The 22,711-nt window shown below is 41.5% G+C and overlaps 1 protein-coding gene across 1 annotated transcript; it reads left to right on the forward strand.

Annotated features, from left to right (window-relative positions):
- Window positions 1-218: 218 nt before the first annotated feature.
- Window positions 219-21,853, forward strand: sun1b (Sad1 and UNC84 domain containing 1b). Its single transcript, XM_079232520.1, has 22 exons — window positions 219-307; window positions 9,017-9,211; window positions 10,399-10,652; window positions 11,809-12,075; window positions 12,220-12,354; window positions 12,604-12,732; window positions 13,267-13,350; window positions 14,141-14,251; window positions 14,394-14,513; window positions 14,649-14,742; window positions 15,260-15,318; window positions 15,895-16,097; window positions 16,486-16,761; window positions 16,854-16,946; window positions 17,547-17,632; window positions 17,750-17,894; window positions 18,002-18,316; window positions 18,443-18,527; window positions 19,082-19,197; window positions 19,683-19,850; window positions 19,931-20,023; window positions 20,113-21,853. Exons 1-22 carry the CDS (start codon window positions 225-227, stop codon window positions 20,227-20,229), a joined length of 3,228 nt encoding a protein of 1,075 aa, XP_079088646.1. The 5' UTR covers window positions 219-224; the 3' UTR covers window positions 20,230-21,853.
- Window positions 21,854-22,711: the final 858 nt, after the last annotated feature.

The raw sequence follows: 22,711 nt of genomic DNA on the forward strand, positions 1-22,711 counted from the left end.
TGAATCAATTTTTAAATGACTGGTTAACACAGTGGCAGCTCTTGAGCTCATTAGCAAAATTAAGTTGTCTGCAAGAGTCAGGCTGAACAGGGCAATGCATGCGTTTGTGTGAGTGTGTACGGTTGGTTTGTTTGTGCTTGTTGTTATCCCCGTGAACCATGTCCGATTTGGCTTAAAGAGTCCTATCCCTTGCATCCTGATTTTTGCAGCCTAAACAAAGAAGAATGACCATGGATTTTTCCCAACTGCACACATACACACCTCCACAGTGTGCTCCAGAGAACACCGGCTATACCTACTCTCTCAGGTGAGACCTCAGTGCTGTGCTGCAGTACACTGGTTGCAGCATCACAGTCAGGCCTATGGCATTTCAGTTACACCCTGCCTGTCCTTTGTGTCTCCAGGTAGAACGAACTCAGAATGTCAACCAGCTACTATATTCCATTTGCTCTCCGGTCTTGTTTTTCTCTGAAAATTATGCTATTGCGGGCTCTCAAACTTAATGATAATATGTTAACTTTTGTCAGCTTACTCATATCATATGTCAGTGCAGCATTATGAAAGGATTCTAGGATTATGCCAGAGGTTGTTTTACATTCACTGCTGGTGCTGATTTTCTGTTAAAAGACAAAACCTTTAAGAGCAATGAGCTGACTGTATGTTGTTTTTAGGAAGCAGCTCGCTTTGATAGTCCAGCCCTGTTTCCCAGTTAGATTGGAAACTGATAACAAAAACAATCCCAGTATGAAATGTTTAAATATATTTACTTTTAATTACATTATTGTTTTTTAACTAGTAAGTCAGCGCCTTTTCTTTCTTTCTTTTTTTTCCCAAAAAAATCCTGTGGTTTTGATGACTCAGCCTCATGAGTCAGTTGGTGTGTGTTTGTATACTTAGTGGGGAATTTGAGGGCCTTGCACAGGGTAAAAACAGAGAATACACTCAGATTTCTCTGTACTTACTTTTACTATAATGTAGATTCAAGTTGCCAACTTCAGCTTTTGAGAAGTTAAAGGCAGCCCAGTCAGTTTTGGATACACAGTACGTACCACTCCTGTAACACCAACCTCTACTCGCGCTACTCATCCATGTGTTGTTTCTTGGGCTCTGATAATATAAATCCTTATATTCTGCAGATATTCTCCATTACTCTTCATGCCTATTAAAGTTCAGGTCAGCGAGGTCAGTATAACACAGCTATGCAGCTGGAGTTGGTTGTGTCTATGAAAGGTCCAGTTCTCAAGGGAAGTCAGTCACACGCCTGCGCACTTCAACACTCACAACTGTTTATCAGTATGTTGACATTAGTGAAGCAGACGGGTCGTTGCACGGTCCAGTCTTGTGAGAAAAGATGAGAACATGGGATTCTCCTCCTCTTGACAGGATAGAGCCAATCAGATGTTAGAACGAGGCGAGACGAACCTGTGACGATAACCTGTGTATGAAAGGCCCCACTTCCGTTTGGGGGGCAGTGGTTCTTGACCCAACCTGCGTGTTGGCTGTACCACTCACTGCTTTTGCAATTGCAGCGCTGAGTACTTTGCTTGTGATCATTTAGTAAATAAATATAGAGAACGAGAGAAGTTGTTGAACTGAGTTCTTCTGGAGGCTACACCAGGCATCCAATAATTAGCACGCATTAACAGCTCCTCATCACAGCTCATACCGTGGGTGTGGTCGGCACTTCACTAGGAAGGTCTGTGCATGTGGAGGAATGCTGTTGTCTTTGGTGCTGTCAGAACAGAGAAAGGGTGTGTAGCGCAACAATTAAATGACACCTTGCCCCATGCTTAACTCACTTTTTGACTTTGGGGAAGTTGAGAGTTATTGCATTACTTTTGGGAGTAGAGGCCTCCCATCACTTAAATGAGGGTACAACAGTGTCTTGTGAAAAAATCCAATTTGAACAAAGACTCCATCAGATTTCCAGGTGTTTGTTGCAGAGCGCATTGTGAGAACTGCAGTCAGCATATTTCCTGTCCAGCTGAAGTTAAGGCCAAAGTCTCTTTCAGGTGACAGTGATTTTAGTTGCATTCTGTATTTATTATGTCAGCAATTCTTATATTTTCTAGGTTGTGTGAATGGCATTGCTGCACAGTGGGGAATTTGCCTGTTGTGTGATTTCATGTTGATATGTAGAGCAGCTGGTATGTTGTATGATGACATAAAGGGCTAAATAAACCCTTCATAACATCCTCATGATTTCAGGTCAGCTTTGTCGCACACGAAGTGCATACCAGTAATGTGAAAACTAGTCTAGTGAGTCACACGTTGGACTGAGGCGAAGCAAGATGAATGTGCTAAAGCTTGTTTGACACCCCGCTGGACTCTCCCAGGTAGATTGAAAAGCTGAAACTAGCTAATCGTGTTCCTTTTGAATGCCGTCAGCTGAGAAGCTATTAATGAACCTCAGTCACAACCGTGGCCCTGATCCCAGGATTAGACTAATAGTTTGTGCTTCTTGACCAGCTTGTTGGTAGACCTGTGGTGTTGACTAGCCTCTGTGTGCTCTCAGCTCTCGAGAAACAAGCGTAATAAAATGTAAATCAGCTAACTGAAGGCGATTAGTTGCATGTCTTTGTCTCTGCCTCTAAGTAAATAGCAGCACAGCTAGACAATAAATACTATATTTGCTTTTTTCTTTATCAATATGAACCCATCAGAGTCTGATTGTGTTCAGATGTTAGTGTGTCTGTTGTGTCTGTGGCCCACAGTGAATACAAGAGAGCAGTTCAAAGACTGACGGAGTCAGGTGGCAGAAACCGTTGGCCCATCTGTTGCCACAACTCAAAGGGCAGTGACACGTTTTGTGCCATTGAATGGGCCGAGTGAGAGAGTGAGTGTGAGGAGGCCACCCAATCACAATCTGTTTCCGTCCACATACCAGAGAGAGACCGTTACAACTTGGACCACCAACCTTGGTTGGATTTAATTGATATTGTATACATTGAGGGAAACACTTTTATTGATAAATTTATAACTCAAAATGTTTTTATTGGTGCATTGGGAGGCTTCTTTACTCTCTCACTTCCTCACAGTGGCTCTCACTCTCCTGTTTACTGGAGGGATTCAGTGATTTCAGTAAGAGAGACTCTAATCTTGTGTTGGATCATTATCTGTGTCAAATAGAAGATATGAAGATGTTTTTGTGCACTGAGGGATTTGAAAAAATCTACCATGTCTTGAAGCTAACTTTTAATTCACATCTTTTGAGAATTCACATACATTTTGAAAGCCTTTACTTTGATTTAAAATAATCTAGTCGTTTATTTCTCTGCAGCAGTTTTATCCCTTGGATCTGAAAACGTGAATCCTTCCTTTTTTGAAAACCAGTAATATTTTTGTTGCAAAATCTTCATTTTGACAATTAATTTACATTTTCTAGTGGGGGGGGGGTTATACCAAAACAAAACTATAATTCTGAAAGTTACTGCATCAATAAAGCCCTGTGATTTGCATCCCAGCTGGATGTGGCACAGTGGTTCTTTACACTCTGTCTTCCAAGAGTTAAAACAGCTCGATACTGACAGGCTGTGCCCATCTCCTCACTAAAAGTGTGCGTGTGTGGACTCCCTCAGACCCTTCATATTTTATGATTGTGGAAGTGGGTCACTGGGGCTCTGTTTTTTTTTTCTCCACCCCACAAGTGATAGCTGAAGTGTGACAATAGTAAGCAGCAGCACAGATATTCGTCAGATTTTTTTTTTTATGTGGTCGTCTGGGAAGAGCAGCAGCCGATAACTGATGTAAAAGATAAAACATTGTATGAGCGATAAGCGGTAGAAAACGTACAAACTCCCATCCTCCAAAGATCTGTAGAAGTGCAAACAGAAACACAGGTGTGTTTTATTCAAACTTTAAAAGCTGGTTAAAAAAGCTTTATTTTCATCCACACTGTTCATTAGTGTTACTTTAAAAGTAGTTTACATAAATGAGAGGGAGCATATAAAATACAGTTTCTCTTTTGTGAATCGCACTCTACAGCACAAGGTTCAGGGATGCCAGTTGGACAGGTGTTGTTCACGCCGCTGTCACAGTTGTTCTGACATCTGGTCAGACTGTATTTCAGTTCATGCAACACTGGGTGAGGGCCAAGCAAATGACAGCAGCTGGAGCCAAACTGTGCTGAGGTCGCTCCATTTTGGGGGCCAAACCTACGACAACACAGACATTTCTTTAACTCTCCCTGCTTTTCAAACTGTCACTACTGCAATTAACAGATCTGTGGCGAATTATGAAAGCCGGACGTGTCTCCTTGCATTCATAAAGCACATGTGGAGGCGTTTCAGACGTCGGAAGCATTTCTGTTTCTGCATCCGCCAGGCTTGTGTTCGCTCGTGTCTCAGCATCTGTCTGCTGGAGATGCTAACATGTCCAGCCTCTGCTACCGATCAGTCGCTCTTGAGCCAGGCAGCTGTTTGGAGTGGTATCCCTGGCAACCACAGCAACATGAAACGGCACATTATAGTGCTATAACGTGGCGAGCGAAGGACACCATGGGGGGAGAGAGAGTGTGGGCAGAAGGAAAGTGGTTTCCGTGGGAGGGAATATGAGGGTGGGCTGGAACGATCCTAATCACAGTGCCAAATTCTACCCACCCAGAGATAGTTGGATGGAAATTCGAAGGTTCTTCGCTCTGTTCCAGACTCCCAGTTCCTGGCCTCTGGTAAATATAGGCCTCAGTACCTCGGGGGGGGAAAAGTCGTTCTGTAACGGTTTGAGGAAACACGAAGACAGAGTGTGCAATGTTTGTGCCTAATTTGGGATTTTCCCCAGATTTCTCTTTTAGCTGAATTTCAGCGGGATGAATGAGTGCAGCATCATTTTAGTAAACACAGCATGGTCCCACTAGTAGGGAGGAGATTGCAATTAAATGTTGAGAATAAAGGACAAAATACTTTTTACTTCAGCCAAACTGCAGCATCTAGTCTCTAAAATGATTTGGTGTTGATAGTGATCCAACCCATGAGCTGTGATAAACAACAATATATGTAGTTAAAATTGGATTATAGAGCCAACCAAAAAATAATTAAGTTTTATGAGATTACTGATTTATTGGTACAGAGAGTGTCATAGATCTGATGTCCAACTCTGTTAGTAAGGCTGTTAACATTTGCAGGCATCAAATATTGTTGTTTTAATCTTTTAATCTGTAGGACAATAATCTCTGAGTCTTGTGAGAACTTTTTTTTGCCGTGTGAGTGTGCAGGCTTTCTGGCAAACATTTGACAGGGCTTTTGTAAATGGTTTTGAAGTGGAGATTTACAATCCACCTGGTTTCTATAATCTCCGAAAAAATGTGTATGTTTGAGACTACAAACGGTGGCCAGTGTAGTTGGGTTTGCAAGTGTGTTTCTATTTGAACTCTCTATAGTAGACTTTAATCCAAGAGCTGCAGATTAGGATTGATTATAAAATCTGTTTGTTTTGTTGTTAGCAGAATTAGCAATAAGGTGATCTTATTTTGACAGTGTTTGACAGTTTTGTTCCCTGTGGATGCAAAGAAAGAAATCGGTTAGCGGTTTAATCAGTTAACAAAACAAGTATATTTATTTTTTACTCTTGGTCAGAGAAAACAAGCAATTTGAGAGTTTTAGGAACCCACTTTATTTACCAAACAATTCATTGATTAATGCCCCCATAAAGAGAAATATGTGCAGATTAGTGTCTGTAGTGTAGTGCCTCTATGTGTATTTAGTTGCAGCCCCAAAAGGTTATGGTTACATCATCGTTCAGGTAATGCATTATTGCTCCAAATAACCAAACAGAAATGTTTCTTTGAGTCCAGAATGTCCTCTGTTATAATAATAATGATAATAATAATAATAATTAAATCTCATCTGCTTTGTAGAAGGTAAAGATCATATGCATTGTCATTGCATGTGAACCGGATATCTCTTTGTGTCCATTCTATGTGCTTTGTGAAGGGTGCTCACTCTTTTTAGCATAGACCATGCAAAGCAGGCAGAAGGTGGGTGGGTGGCAAGTCCTTAGTGGCAGCGAACAAACATGGTACTGGAGGTGTAGACTCGCCAGAAGTGATGTCACTAAAGGTATGTTTTCTTTGTCATGGAGGAATTTGGAGGGTAGAGACAGACTGAAGATGGAAACAGTGTAATGAGTTGACAATTGTGTCTGATATCAGGCAGCTTATTCCCACCAACGTTGAGGCCCATCATTTATGCACATGTCACTGTGCATAATATTCTGTGGTAAATAGCACAACGTAAGCTACTAAAATGTAGAATACTACCTGCTCTGTGTAGTTGTGTCTTGTAAGAAAGCCGGCTGTGCCCACCGAGTGTGGGAAGAGTATCAAAGCTTTTGTGTTATGTAAGGAGAGATTCCAGGAAGCTGAATACCAGGATGGAAGTATCTTCTTTCTCCATTTTCTCTCTCTCTCTCTCTCTCGCTCTCTGTCTCTCTCTCTCTTTTTTTTTTTTTTTAAATCTGTGTCTTTTTCACTCAGTTCTGAAAGCACAGTGTCCATCTCTATTTTTATCAGTGTGGGCCGTGGGAGCGCCCGAGAGAGAGCAGCACACCGATGAATCTGGCAACCCAGAACATCTGAAAAGAGTTTGCCTACTAATTTAATATTGTTTACAGCTTCTGAAGCGGCATACTGGGCTCTAAACAGTCGCTAAGTGTTCAACATTGTTTTGGTTTGTTTAAGGACTGTGTGACATTGGAGAGGCTAATTGTGTGCAAACCAGATGGTGGATGTGTTGTTCAAATAAAGATCTATGTGACTGTTCCTGATTAACCAGGTAGAGCAGAGCGTTACATTAACAATTGCTCCTGGCTGTAGGACACACACACACACACACACACACACACACACACACACACGCACACACAGACACATTAGTCTGTCTGTCTGTGTTTTCTTTTTCACACACACACCCTGCTATGCACAGGTCTTCAATGCCCCAGGCGCTCCGTTAGTCATATTACCAATGAATCCTGAAGTGATATGTCCTGGTATGAAAAACTATGTATCGTTTGTTTGTATACACATGAAGACACACCACATAGTTTGTTGGCTTAGGATGTAACCCGGAAGCAAGTTTTGGAGCTCTGTAGCTGCATTTTGCAATGTTATTAAGGCCCATGAGTTTAATTGTCTTTTCAGTTGGAAACTCTGCACTCAAAGCAAACACAAAAACAAACTGTGCCGCCCGCTGCTATTTTCCATGATTTGAAAGTCAAATTTGAATTGGACGAGCAGTGACGTAAATGTAATGGAAAGTTGTTTGTTTTGTGGACATCCGGCCCACCTGTGTTCAGATACAGCCTGAGAGTCATTCTCTACGGCAGGAAGCCACAGTGACTTCGGCTCTCTGCTCAACTGTCCTTGCATGGCCGCTTGTTCTGGTATTATTGGCAGTGTTTAACTATCCCTCGCTGGCAACTCCGTACATGTAGAGATATATGGTCTGCTTGATACCGCCAGCGTTCCTTCTGGGTGAGATATCTTTTTCGTAGGTATGTGACTGTCAGGAGAGGGGTGTGTCCCACAGAAACATGCCCCTCGAGGTATATAAGCACACAGAAATAATTGCACACTCTGGACAGGTTTTAAATCACCCTAACCATATCTTCGACTTCTGGTTTTTACGCAGGACAAACTTTTCCTCTCAAAAATATCTTTCTTGGTGGTCAGTGAGACATCTCAAGAGGGTTGTGTTAAACAGAAAAGACGATGATAGGCTGCTAGGGTTGGAACAAATAGAAGTAGTGTTGTGCTTTTACTGAGAAAAAAAACAGATACACATGTAAGCAAGGACTCTGGTCTTAAACATGTTCAGTTATGGTAGCTAACTGATCAACAGAGAGGTGCTTCCCTGGTCATGTGCTCAGAGAAAAGCCTGTTGGAGCAGGAGGCGGTGTGAGGGTGAAAGCACATAATTGGCTCTCGGTGTGTAAGCCTTAGGGTTTAAAGCCAGAGGGAGGGCCAGAGAGCAAAATGGGCTGTACTGTTGATATTGCTCAGTGTAGTTTGTCCAGTGTGAAAGACTCTGTTTCGATAAACTCACTGCTGAGCAAGGACCACCGTCAGGGATTCTATGCTTGTGCCTTTAACCAAACAGCTCTTGTTTAAACAGCCAAGGTCCCTCCTTTTCAAGCGCCAACAGGAAGTTTGTTCTCTGTCCGACAGATAAAGTGTCCCTTCTTTTCATCCACCCTCCTGCACGTGTAGTAATTCTGCCTGACCTAGTTGAGCCACATGCTGAGGAGTGTACTGTCTGCAAAGTGCAGCAGTGTGTTTGGCCATTTCAGTTTGTGTTATTATAAGTGATCACACAATACAAATATTGTAAGCCATCAGTGAACACAAATCAATATTAAATCAGAGATTGGTTTTATTTTGCCTTTAAAATTGTACCTGCTTTTACCACAGTATAGAGAGAGGGCAAAGACGTGGTCGTTTTTAGCTTCTTTTTTTTGTTTGGACCAGCTAGGAGGGATCATATCAATCGATTTTTATCATATCATGGTTCCACTGAATTTCACCACTCCTGCCCTCAGTTCCCTGTTGCCTGTTAGTCGTGTCTGAATGTTGGCCTTGACTCTGCCAGGTGGGTGTGGCCATGTGAGTCATAGTGGTGTGGCAAACGTACAACATTCATGATCTGTTTCGACTTACGGTTAGCTTTCGAATGCAGTGAGTGGAGTAGCATTTTTCGGCCTATTTGCATACTTTGGGATGTTTGTGGCTTTTTTTTTTTTTTACTTTTAGAAACACACAGGGCCTATTCTTTTGTCTTGTTTTCTCCCTCCCTTGTGAGTGAGTCATTTCCTTCTAGGCCCACAGCCAGTTGCAGGGAACAACAGCTCTCTATACAGACTGTTCCTGCATTTTGTTTATTTTTGTTTTAAAAAAAAAAGCCTCTTTGAAGATGGTGCACAAATTAGGTGCAGAATATATCCCTTCATTGATTTGAGGTTGGAGTTGCCCGTTTGTTGTCTCCACTTTCTAACTTTCTGCTCCATTCCTCCCTCCTGTCTCTCTCAGCTCCAGCTACTCCACAGCAGCTCTAGATTTTGAGAAGGAGCACCAGATTGCTGCCGTGTACGAGTCGCCCAGGATGTCACGGCGGAGCCTGCGTCTGCAGACGGGTGCCGGTCACTATGACAAGGAGACTCTGGCTGATTACTCCCAGAACCACAGCAATAGCAGCAGCTACACCAGCACCAAGAGAGAAACACGGTGAGACCAGGAAAGGATACTAGCAATTAAATCGAGCGTGGAGCACATAGCCCTGCTGTTTTAGAAAAGGGATGCAACATGCTTTATTTAGAAAGTGTTCTCCCTTACTACCTTTTTTTTTTTTTTAAGGAAGTAATTGTTTTTTTCTTCTTCAAAATCATTGAAAGGGAATGAATTTTTTACATTATTGTAGAAAATGGCAGATATGCAATTTCATATCACTGTTTCCATTAAGAAGAATAGATGTATTATATTTATATATAATAATTCAAGTTCTTCATGTTTGTTGATAAATGTCAGTCCTGAAACCAGCCTTTATTGCATTGCTGCCAACAGCTGAACTGATGTTGTAAAATAGATCGCAGTGAATTGTGGGCAACACTTGGCTCTGAAAACTGCTTTGAAACTGTGTTGGGAGAAGTGTGCATGTTAAATTAACTGAGTGTATTTACTGACGTGGCTGCCTGACATGTCTTTACCCAAAGTGGGTATCTCGAAATCTCTTGAAAAAAATCTCAACAATTTTCATTTTTAGCCACTATCTATCACTAAAATGAGCATATGGCCCACAGATGAAAGAAGTCTTAAAACTGGGTGTATGTGAGGACATTCAGGGAAAAATGCTGTGTCTCCATTGTACACGCAATAAATGTTACCGTGCGTACAATCCTGACTACTTGGGCTATATCCACACTACTGCGTTTCCATTTTTAAATGCATATGTTTTGCTACGTTTACACTGCACTGAGTTACATTTTGCATTTAATAATTATACTACTGCTGACATGCGGAGGAAGCAAGCTGTTATTGGAGCGATTAGCGAGTGGCATGTCCAACGACATTATTATAGAAGGTTTGCGGCGCTTTGATGAGGGCGATGAAGACAAAACAGAGGACTTTCCTTTTCTTGTCAATTCTTTTTTTTAGTTCTGCAAAACTATTGTGAAGTCCACAAAGAAACTGTAAATGAACAAATTATAAATGCTCTCTAGTACAACAGGGACTTCAAGCACCAGCAGAGCTACGAGTGTAAGAACCGACAACAAGTTATGCAAGTCACTATTATTAATAGTCAGTGATATTCGTTTTCACGCGTGTTAGTATGGATTCTGGTGGTGTTAACATGCCTCTGCCATACTTGTTTACATGCGACAAAACTCACACCTCTTCATGTTCTGCTCTCCCAGGACGCTGCGGAGTAAAAAGCAGCAATCCAGTTCCAGCTCACTGTCTTTATCCTTGAGCCAAGCCGCCACACCGAGGAAAACACTCTCCTTCTCAGCCGCAAATACCCCAATTAACAACAGCAGCAGCAGCATCATTCATGAAGGCAACACAGTGTCTGATGGCGCTTTGCTCACCTCCATCCTGGACCAGTCACACCTGAGACAACGCACCGTCACCACAACCACCACTTCTACTTCTGTGGATGGACACTGGGGTCAGTTGATGAAAATGTGGATTCCATCGCAAAGGAACTGTTATTTGAGCATATTTAATTCAATTCCATTATGCACAATATACAACTTAACTTTACACCAGTAAATTACTTTTATTTTAATGTTTTATTTATTGAGTTGGTTAATCTTGGCTTTCATTAACATGATCTAAACAGTGTTAGTTATGCAAGAGAGAGTTTCCCACAGCGATTCCTTGAGCCTAGATCACACAGCAAGTTTCACTCGTTCAGTTTCTCTTCGGGCTATCTAGCTTTGTTGACCTAACATTTGCGATCCTGGATATCCGGTTTCAAAATCTGGTTATCAACTAGTTCCTAATTAGTAGCAAGAAAGTAATTAATCAAGAGTGGAGTATATCATTAATAACATTAAACGATTGAACTGCATGGGAAAACTGGGTGCCGTGGATCCAAAATGTGTTTCAGTGGAATAAAATACATGTAATTAAAACACAAAGCCAGAATAGTATTCGAAGCAGTAGAAAGTGACACAATGGGAAATACTAGTTACAGGTTAAATTGTCATGTGTGAGAGATTATTGCATTGCTTTGCTCTCATAACTATATAACACCTAACGTTGAGATTGTTTCTATTGCTTATTCACTCAAGTATGGTAGACTACATTTTATTTTCATACTAGAACTTAAACACCTATAATGAGCATATGTATTTTATTGGTTTATTTGGCAGGGCCATGCACATTATTAAAACTATGTAATATGAAGGATATAATGCATGCATTGTTATATACTAAATTAACCCACACAACAGTACGTAAAATGAGTAAAATGTGCTTGAAAGCAGGCAACTACAACAATAAATGCAGCAGTATATTATATATTAAAGTAATGCTGGCGAAGCGCATTTTGTCTACTACTGAATGAGTACTGAGTGAGTACTTGAAGATTTTCCAATAGTTCAGATTATGAATGCTACTATGACTTAATACTTTCACAAAAGTAAAAGATATACTTTCTCCACCAATGTATGTATTTACTATTCCACTATGTAACACATGAAGCAATATAATACTTGCTTAGTAATGTCTTTACTAATGCTTTATACAAATAACAGTTTTCCTATGTGTTTATTGCGTTGCAACTTATTTTTCCGTGCACATGCTGTCCTCTCTCTCAGGGAGGAGCTCCAGCAACGACCACATGTCGTCAAATGTCAACGGCGACGCCAGTGCATCAAAGTCCCACACCTCACTCACCAATGGATACATCTGCAAAGACTGCTCTTTTCACTCTCAGACGACAGACTCCCCCATCACACAGTCTTCATCATCATTATCATCATCATCTCAGGCTGAAGAAGCTTCCTCAGGTGGCCTCTTCTCTTCCTCCTTGTCACCTTTCACAAGCATATACTCCAGAGACAGGAGTCGAAAGAACAAGACAGGTGAGAAACTGTTGCGTTGGAGTGAAATGTCGTATTTAAAATGCTGTCCTTCCTCACATTCGACCAATTGATTGGAGCTGTAAGGTAAAATTGCCAGTATGTTGTGATGAGGAGAATGTAATTGGTCGTGGCGTCTCTCTCCAGGTGTCCTGGTGTCTATGTCTAACACATGTGTGCGCTACAGCAAACGAGCCATGGCCCCCATAGTGTCCCTAGTCACCCTGCTCTTCAACAACGTGCTCTGGCTGGGTTCACGGGCCAAGAGCCATTCAGGAAAAGGTATAAAAACAAGAGTGGTTCTTTGCTCTTTCCTACACCCATCATTCTTCTGTCTTTTGCAGTGGCAATTTTCTCCTGAGTTTCATGGTCTCTTTCTATTTCACATCCTTTCCTCTCACCGAGCTTTACGTAGCATCCTGTTGTTTTTCTCCCAGGCTATCTTATCTCCATTTTCTCTTTGTATTACTTTGTATCTCTAGTGATGCCTCGACTGTGCAGTTTGACTAACAGTGATTGGTATGTCACCAGGTGTCCTTGCATCATTTTCGGACTCGATGAGACACGGCGTGTCCTCCAGTTTGTCCCAACTGTGGCTTTTTAAGCAGACCACTCTCCACAGGATGATGGTCTACAGGGCTAATGGCTATGAAGGAAAAGGTACCAGCCGTAACTACAAAGGGCCGAGGTTGCGGGTCACAGCCCCTGACCTCTTCTGCTGCTCTTCTATTAATACTCTTTCTTGCCACTATTTCTCTCCTTTTTTGTTTAAGGAGTAAGTTGCATCTTCAGTTCACATGAGATTGTGAGAAAATGTACACTTTCATGAAAACACGAGCATAGCTAAAAAGACACCCTGATTACCTCATTGATGACTCAAATATAAACATTTGTCCAATGTTTATTTCTAGTATACTGCTGATTCAATTTGTTTCTTTCACAGCTGCGGAAGAGTTTCCTCAGCTCAGACTTCTTTATTCTTGTTTCTAGCAGTTGTGAACGTGTATCCTCTTTAACCATTTGCATGCACATCTATTCTCACTTTCTTCACGATGACATCAAGCTCCTCTGCCGTCACATTGCTTACATGTGCATTTACTCTTCTTCTTCTTCTTCCATCGCTGATATTGTCAAAATGTTCTCACGCGACGTGGTTTTTGTTATGTAAATAAATGTGTTGTGCATTTGTTGCAGCTCACTCAAGTTTCTGTGGAAGCATGAATGTGAAGGATCTGGTGACTGAAGATTCATCGCATCTCAAACTCAATGGTTCCCTGTGTAAGCAGACACACACACACATTTTTTTTCCTTTCTCCCTCTACTTTGGTATCAGTGATTGACAGAGTTAATTATATGCGTGACCTGAGACTTCTCTTTCAATCAAGTTAGTCCTCCAAATCTGTTTCAAGGGACCAATTTGACACCAAATCCTGACATAAATGATGATCCTTTCAGACATTAATCAACTTTATCAGCCTGTTTGTAGAAGTGTAGTTTAAGCTTTTATTTTACCCTCATACAAAAAAAACAGGCTGTCAAGTAGTGGACTTTTCTCTTGAATTTAGAAATAATATAACAATTATACAAAAACTAAAAAACATAGATCAAGTATAAAGAACTTTAAGAATTAAAAAAAACAAGAGACACACAATGCAGCTTCGCTCAGCTGACGGTAATCCAATTTTTGGATGATAGAAAAGACTTTAGACTAATATGGGGATTGAAGTCCACATATACAGCCCCACATTTGTACAATTATGCTGATAATTAAACAGTTCCAATGTAGTGAAAGTTTCATTCATATATATGTTTAGCTTTTCATGTTGTCATCACAGGCAGTAGATTGTATATTGTGCAACATGCATGCAGGTGGCCCGCTTGTATTTACATATGATTTAGTGTTGCTTTTATTAATTTTGTATTTCAATTTCTGTTGCTTTGACTATTTGTGGAATTATTTTGTAATGTTTTTTCTTCTTCTTGTAATCCATCTTAATGTCATTCATTCACGCATTCTTTGTTTTTGTGTATTCTTTTTGCCTGCCATCCACCATTTCGGCGCACACAGGCGATGACTGTAAAGGGAAGCAACATTCAGAGACGCACACCGTCCTCCTCACACAGTCCTCCAGGCCTCGCCGCCTGGCGGGGGCACTGTGGAGCGTCCTAGCTTACACAGGTTAACCAGCACCTCACTAATGTTGACGACAGCCTGTACATATACTGTTACATTACTGCTCGGTCTATAACTCAACCTCTTTGTGGGTTTAGACCACTCTTACTGCAATTAATCAGTTTACTTATATTCCTTTGTCTTTCAGGTCACTTTCTCATCCAGCCAGGTTACGGTGTGGTGAGAGCGGGCCGAGCGCTGGGATCAGGGATTGGGACAGTGGTGCAGAGACTGCTTTCGTTTTTCTGGATGCTCTTGGCAGCTCCAGGTTAGTGGCACTTAGGTCTCATCCTCTTAGAAAAAAAATGCGTCTTCTCTGCTTCTTTCTAAGCAACAAGGTCTGAATGTGTTCTCATTCCCGGTCTGTATGTGTCTTTTTTTTATATTTATTCAATCTGTCCAGTGAAGGCAGGCAGGGGACTTCTGTGGTTTCTTGCAACAGGATGGTACCAGCTGGTGTCTCTCATGTCTCTCCTCAACGTCTTCTTTCTGACGCGGTAAGAGCCCATCCCCCCCCTTTTTAAAACCTTAATTGTTGGATGTGTAAATATGCAACTGTTTGCTAACAGATTCACCATATGATCTTTATAAGGTGATATTTTCTCATTGTTATGTTATTATTATTATGTCCCTGTAATGTTTTTTTTCTCAAAATCATTCAGATTTAATGACTGCTTTTTAAGAAGAGATCGTTTTTAGTCATTGATGTTCTAGGATTGTTAAATATTTAAATGACAATTCAAAATGTTGAAATGTACAAATATATTCCACACATTTTCCAATAAAGACAACATTTTTAGAGCTATGGCAGAAATCATGATGCAGGTTTTTACTCGGTGTCTTGAAATACTGGATTTTTATGAATAATTCAACGTAACTTGTCAAGAGGAGCAGTGTCTGTATTCTTCAGAGTTTTGACCATTTTGATTCAAAAGGGTTCTTGTCTGTTTTTATTAACAGCATACACTCCTGTCAGTTGTTCTTCTATCTAACCAGTGTGTGACTCTGTTTCAGATGCCTTCCCAAACTTTGGAGGCTCCTGCTGCTCCTTTTGCCCTTTTTGCTTCTCTTTGGTGAGTTTTTAAAAAGCGTTATCTTCCTTTTAAAGCAGATGTAACTCACTTAGTGAGCAAATACAGAGAAGGGTCAGCCTTGAGAGAGACGAGAGATATCCTTACCAGCACACATCCCCAGAGTATGCTGCAAATCCGTATCCGATTCAGGTCGGACTTTCTGGGCTTCTAGAGAGTTACTCCAGTCTGTTTCAGAATTGCTCACACATACTTACACAGCACCAAAACACAAAAAATCACTTTTATTTTATTCTGTTTGGTTGTCTGGTGAATTACTCCATAATTTAATATACTTGTCCCTTGAATCCTGATTTTTTTTTTTTATTATTTATTTTTTTATTTTCTTTGAAGTCTGTTTTTTAGTTTTAATTCAGCACACTTAAGTGCAGCTGCTGAACATAAGACACACTTTTTTTGCTGCAACTTTACATTCAATATCTGTATGGTAGCCTGTTTGACGTCTGGGAAAGTTAACACACACTCATAAACTCACAAAGTGCGGATTAACCTTGTTCAAACCCATCAGAAATGTGTTTTTAAATTATGGTCAATAGCACATCTATTTTCTATATGCAGCTTTCTGGTTGTGGGGTCCGTCCCCTGCCGCCCTGCTCGCCTACCTCCCGGCCATAAACCTAACCGAGTGGCGTCCTGCGTCTCCCTTCGCCCTCCTGTCTAACTTGGTGCCAGCGTCGGCTCCAGTTCCTGCCTCAGCCCCCGTCCCTGCAGTAGAGAGTGCAGTGGAGTTCACCCCAGCCACTCCAGTCTCACAGGCACCAGTAAGATACAAAGATGAAACAGTGAATCGCTCTAGTTAACTATTCGAAAGCACTGTGTGAGTGTGTGTGTTTTAAATTATTACATGATGTGTTTTGCAGTTAAAGCATTTTTTAATTAAGATATGCAATGAGCACAGTTATTTTGCCCTATACTTAATTGCGCACATATACTGTGTATTTTAGAGATAAATCATAAATCATCACTATTGTGTGTCTGGTGCAATGCCATGCTGTTTTTGTGTCACCACAATTATTATTATTTGTATGTATGTGTATGTGTATGTGTATATATATATATATATATATATATATATATATATATATATATATATATATATATATATATATATATATATATATATATGCCAACCTTCTTTCTCTTCCTCAGCCGTTCCTTCCCCCTGTGGCAGTCTCAAGTATGGACTTAGAGCGGCTGGAGCGCGTGGAGCGCCAACTAACCCTGCTGTGGAAGCGTGTCCAGCAGGGCGACCAGAGGCAGGAGCAGCGTCACAGGGACGTTTTGGTTCTCCACAGCACCCTGAGGGAGCAGCTCCACACTCAGACCGACAGGGAGAGCCTGGGATTGTGGGTGTCCTCCCTGCTGGAGCAGAGACTCGGTGTGTTACGGGGAGAAGTGGAGCAGGAGAACACGAACAGAGTACAGGTAAACGGATGAAGATATGTGTTGTCTTACAGTTTTTATTCAAAAATCTACGAGAATCTCACTCTTTTTCTCTTCATCCCTGCTCCTTGCAGAGTGCAGATCAGCAGAAACAGCAGCAAGAGGGTCAGGCAACACGGCTGGCACATTTAGAGTTGCTGCTCAATGCTCTGACTGCCAAGACTGAGGTACTTTCAGCAGCTTCACTGCTTTTTAACTAAAATACATCTTGAAAACATACCAGCAGGATGACTTTATCGTGCATGTTTTGATATTTGTTATGTTACATGCTAAGCACACACTTGCCACTGTAATGTAAATGTCAAATTGTTAATTAGTGTCTGTGGAAGTAGAAGCAAAATTAAGTAGATAAATCATAAAAACAAGTAGCCACAAGATTGTAATCCATGACAAAGTATAGAATGTAAGAGTAGAAGACGAATGGTAAACATTAACAAGGAACATACAACACAGACAGTAGTACAAAGCCTGAAGTGTAATTATTAAGTGACAAAACTAGAGATGCACTGTTTGCAATTTTCTTGGCTGATTCCGTTTCTTTTTTTTCTTTTTTTTAAGTCTGACCTGCCGATTCCAATTTTCTTTCGAGGAATCATAATAGACAGCAAAGCTCTAGACTAACTTTTTTTATACCACCATCCCAGAAAATTATTTAAATAGTCCCAAACAAATTTGATACAGCACCATGAGCAGTGGTGCTTGGGAAAATGTGATTGTTTGTATTTTCTGTGCTTTTTTCAGTAATCCATATACATGATTTGTTTTAGGAGGTGCAGCAGCAGCATCATGAACATGAGAAGCAGGAAAGAGAGAAAGAGATTGTCTCTTCGGCAGCAGACATAGTTCCCATCAGGTACAAAAAACAGGAAGAATTTTTTTTTATTTAATTTTTTTTATTACGGGCTACGCATATTTTCTGATATTCATCAATATTATGACCGCTCACATGTAGATTCTGTCTTTCACTCAGTGTGGGTGTGAAGCAGGAGGACCATGATGCTCTGCTAGTCGAGGTGCAGAGACTTGAGATGGAGCTGGCCAAAATCAGACAAGACCTGCATGGTGTTGTGGGATGTAAGGGCAAGTGTGAGCAGCTGGACACACTGCAGGAGACGGTAAGTAACACACATATTGACTCCTGTTTGGGCTTTAATCTGCCCTTGCTGTGATTCTGTTTTCTATATGTGTCTATTCATTAGAGTTCTGTGTGTCCCTTTCACAGATATCAGCTCAGGTGTCCTCTCAGGTGTCCTCTCAGGTGCGTAAGGAGTTGCAGGCCCTGTTCTTCGGCAGTGGCGAGCAGGGAGTGGTGCCGGAGTCTCTGATCCTCTGGCTGTCCCAACGCTACGTGACCACACCTGACCTGCAGGCTTCCCTGTCCTCACTGGAGCTGAGCATCCTGAGAAATGTGTCCTTGCAGCTGGACCTTAACCGGGCCCAAACCCTGGGTGAGGCCGAGTCCCAAGCCAAGACCATCGTTAAAACTGTAGCAGGAACTGTCCAACACAGTGCTGCTGCTGAGGGACTGACAGAAGAGGTAATGAACATACATGTCTGCTGTCAACATCAGCATCGCTGTGGAGGCTGAGCTCTATTAAAATTAGTGTTTGTCTTTGAGGCCCTTATTTAATCTTTAACTCTTGTGATGTGGCCTCTACTCCAGCAAGTGAAGCTGATTGTCCAAAACGCTTTGAGGCTCTACTCCCAGGATCGAACCGGCCTGGTGGACTACTCCCTGGAGTCAGGAGGTGAGAAAGAAGCCTCATCGATATCAGTGCCTGTCTACCTGGGTCTTTTCCCTATAATGGGTAGATGTGTCAGCTAGCTGCACTGTGCTCTAATGTATTTCTCTTATGTAATGTTTGTGCAGGCATTAGTCAGGCTAGAGGACAACAGGGTATTAACAGAAAAAGCTCAGGCTCCATTGTGAGGCGTGTTAGTGAGCAGTCTGTTGACCTACTTGATTACGCGTCGGTATTAAGACGTCCTGGTAGCCGAGTAGTTCAGACACACCCATATGATCACAACCGCCTGACTTGGTTATAATGATTTTATTAAACTGTTTTCAATTTAGATGAGGTCTTTTATTTGAGGCCAGGCAGGAAACCCTGGAGTGAATGCTTTCCTTTTAAGTCACTGAGGCAGGAGCTAATGATTAGGAAACCTCAGCAGTTGGAACAATACACACAAACTGTGCAGGGTGATTGACCCTCGACTTCCATTTCAAATTCTACAATCATTGTTAAGTCATTTGATATTAAATTCAAGTTGACGCTTCCTCTTCACCTCTGCGTGCGTTCAGGTGGCAGCATTCTCAGCACTCGCTGCTCTGAGACATACGAGACCAAGACGGCCCTCATGAGTCTGTTCGGCCTGCCGCTCTGGTACTTCTCCCAGTCGCCACGTGTCGTCATCCAGGTGAGCCTCGCCAGGAGGTATCCATGAGCGAAATGTCTGTTTTACTGACTATGTAAAGATAGTTAAAGGATCGCCAACGTTTCACTCCTGTCTTGAAACAATAGCCAGGTGAACTTTGAAACAATTTTTTATTGCTGTAATCACTCCTCCCATCAGCGGGGAAACACAAAGAGTGAATTGTGTTGTTTGGAAGACATTCACTTGATTTGACTAACTCAGTTTGCTGAAACTTCATATTACAGCCAGTTAAACTGGTTTAAATGTTTACTTTTTCACCAGTCTATTGTATCCTTAAAGCTTATTATGATTTAAGATCTAAAGGTGGTTCTTCTTTGGCTGATGAACAATGAGTATTAATTATTAATTCAATTATTGTTTAATTATTGGTGGGTAATAAAAGTGATTAGTTGGAACACTCAGTCACATGTCTTGGCTACTATTGTGAAACTTACTTTGGCATTTCTCCTCTCACTTCCCCTCTCCAGCCCGATGTGTACCCCGGTAACTGCTGGGCGTTCAAAGGCTCTCAGGGTTATCTGGTGATCCGGTTGTCCCTGAAGATCCTGCCTACATCCTTCTGCATGGAGCACATCCCCAAGGCCCTGTCCCCGACGGGAAACATCACCAGCGCCCCACGCAACTTCACTGTTTTTGTAAGAAGCCTACTCAAATAAAAGCGTTGCAACTGGACACAGTGGATGAGTGCCTATTTTCACTGTTTGTTTTCGTACAGGGTCTAGATGACGAGTACCAGGAAGAAGGGAAGCTGCTGGGGAACTACATATACGAGGAAGATGGGGAGTCACTGCAAAGCTTTCCTGTTATGGTAACTTAAGACGCACCACCTAACCTAGAAATATAACTCGGGTCATTGTCTGCCAGCGTGTTGTGAATATTCCCCCTCTTCTCTTGCAGGAGCAGAATGACGGGGCCTTCCAGATCATCGAGGTGCGGGTGCTATCTAATTGGGGTCACCCAGAATACACCTGCATGTACCGCTTTCGAGTTCATGGAGAACCTCGGCCTCAGTAAACAGACTGTTGCCATTCTCACTCGTATATGACATATCGCCTATCTGTACATAGCTCTCGCCAACTTCTTTAAGACTGAGGGGACTCTGCGTTACTCTTCAGTACGAATGACGCGAAGACGGTGAAGTTGTGGATTGTTAAAGGAATGTGCCCGGACTGAATCATGGACATGTGTTTTGTAATATTGGAAGAATCACAGGAAAGTCTGTATAGGGAATGGAAGAGGAATGGAACCAGAGAAGAAGCTAAAACTCCCAGTCCCCTCTTCATAAAAAGGCCTCTTGCACTGAATCAGCCTGAGGAGCGGCAGGCTCCACTGAGCGGACAAATCCATCCCCATCTTGGCACCTTCCACTCCTACAGGAAGGTGCACGCTTGAAATGGGGAATTACAGACTCATCTCCACTATTTTTCTTTATACACTGCATATTTTTTAGTTCTGTTTTCAATCATCTGTATTTAACTTTGATTTCCTGTCGGACCTTTTGCCTGTGGCGCTGTCCAGGCATGTCACTCTCTTTGTTGCCGTCAATGGATTTAATTGAGCGGTTTGGGCAGCTTGTAGGACTGGACCACACTCACAGTGGGTGCATAGTGGACATGCAAGGTTTACTACATTCAAGGCTCGGCATCATGCATCCAGATAGCCATACCTTTTGGAACAGAACACGCTGCCTATGGACACACTCTGAATGTGTCCTCAAGTGGAGGCTTGATGCAAATCATCCTTTACTTTCACAGCGACACTCAACTGAACTGCGCTCTGTGTTCAGAGTATTAGGAGGCTCTTCACTATGTACATTAGACAAAATATGTATATGGTTATGGAAGGACTCCAGGATTAATTCTAGCATGTGATTCTTCCCAAACCGTACTCCTTAACTTTTACATGCATCATGGATTTACATGTGTGTCTGCTTTGAAGTTTTGGCTCCTGTGCCTGGATCTCAAATTACTTATGACTGATGTTGAAGGCTAAATAATATAACTACTCCTGCAGACAAGAGTGTGACTTTTCTTTTCCGTTTCTCTAAAGAGGGGACTCTGTCTGTCTCCTAGCTCAGTTATAAACGTCCTCCTCACATAGGCTCCCTCTATTCTGAAACCCTGAAGGAATGTAATTTGTATATTTCGTTGTTGATAGCTGGTCCTTTATAATATCTGCTTTTATCAGTGTTGCTTTATAAAGAAAAATCATCCCATCAATACCATAATTATTATTGTATTACTACCATTATTTCTACTGTTACTCATTGTGGTGTTTTGCTTTTCCTTTTTTTTTTTGGTATGTTTGAATGCACTGCAACAGCTTGTTCGAGAAATGTTTGTGGCACAGATCTTCACAATTTGTTTAAAAAAATGGCGGGTAGGGATTATTTTCGGTTGCATATATGGGGAAGTCTAAAATGTTATGTATAAAAAAATCTTTTGTTCACAATCTTATTTATTAACAAGTCAAATAGTGAATGCAAGAAATGAGTAACTGCAATGTATATTTTGTCAAAAGCTGTTCAGTGCATTTTGGAACCACCTTGGGACTTTTTTTTAAGATAAATGGCTATTTTTGTTCAGTCATGAGCTGACTTAACTGCTTTGGAATATATTCCAATAAAGATTTTAATTTTGAAGAACTTCTCAAGATTCATATAATCACTGCTAAAGGATAAGATTGTGATGCGGGTCTTCAGCAAATGCTTTACGTTTTGCAATTATTAATTAGGTGCAACTATAGACAGATATCCCTTTATATTATTTAGAAAAGGTAAAGGAGCATATTAATTACATGGTATTTAAGTTGAATGTGTAAATGATATGTATGGTGTTAATTAATTAAGTTAAGCATGGTGTCAGGCATACACACATAGAATAGTGTTAATTATTAGTTTACTGAAATATTTACAGCTGTCTTTAGAAATAATTTACCAAATAGAAGCGCTGGCATTTCACGATTCAAGGTAAATCATGCTGCCTTCCACGAGTTTAGAGGGTTAAATACTGTTTGCAGATGTAGATTCCCTTCATGGCTCTTCGCTCATGAAGGCTTTCGTTAATCTATTTTAAGGGACCTGTCTCCCTCTAGTGGAGAATAACGGAACAACGGAATCAACGGGTACGTGTGTTCGGCATGAAAGGCCCCATACAGGTAGACTACGTTATTCTGCAACTAGTTATAACGATGTGTTAGACTATGATGATAAAGTATCAATACCACCGGAAGTATTGAAGCTGTAGTTGACGGTACGGATGAAAGTCCGACTCTTCGTAATTGTATATATTTTCGGTGAGCCATCGTGTTGTATTCTACAAACTGTTGAGTCGGACGTGCTTCTAGTTTGCAAACACCCTCACGCAGCACTTGTCCCTGAACGTATCCAACCACTAGTTCCGCTCCGGTCGTCCGAGCAGCGGAAGTCGAAATGCATGACTACTTCCTGGACAACCGAGCGAGTCCCTAGCAACCACTGGAGCGACCGTTCAGAATA

This window comes from Taurulus bubalis (genome assembly GCF_910589615.1).
Source record: "Taurulus bubalis genome assembly, chromosome: 17".
NCBI lineage: Eukaryota > Metazoa > Chordata > Actinopteri > Perciformes > Cottidae > Taurulus > Taurulus bubalis.

Coding starts and splice junctions, on each gene's coding strand:
- sun1b (XM_079232520.1), top strand. CDS start 225: ATGACCATGGATTTTTCCCAACTGCACACATACACACCTCCACAGTGT. Junction 17,895..18,001: donor TGGACACACTGCAGGAGACG/GTAAGTAACACA, acceptor TCCCTTTCACAG/ATATCAGCTCAGGTGTCCTC. Junction 19,851..19,930: donor CACGCAACTTCACTGTTTTT/GTAAGAAGCCTA, acceptor GTTTTCGTACAG/GGTCTAGATGACGAGTACCA.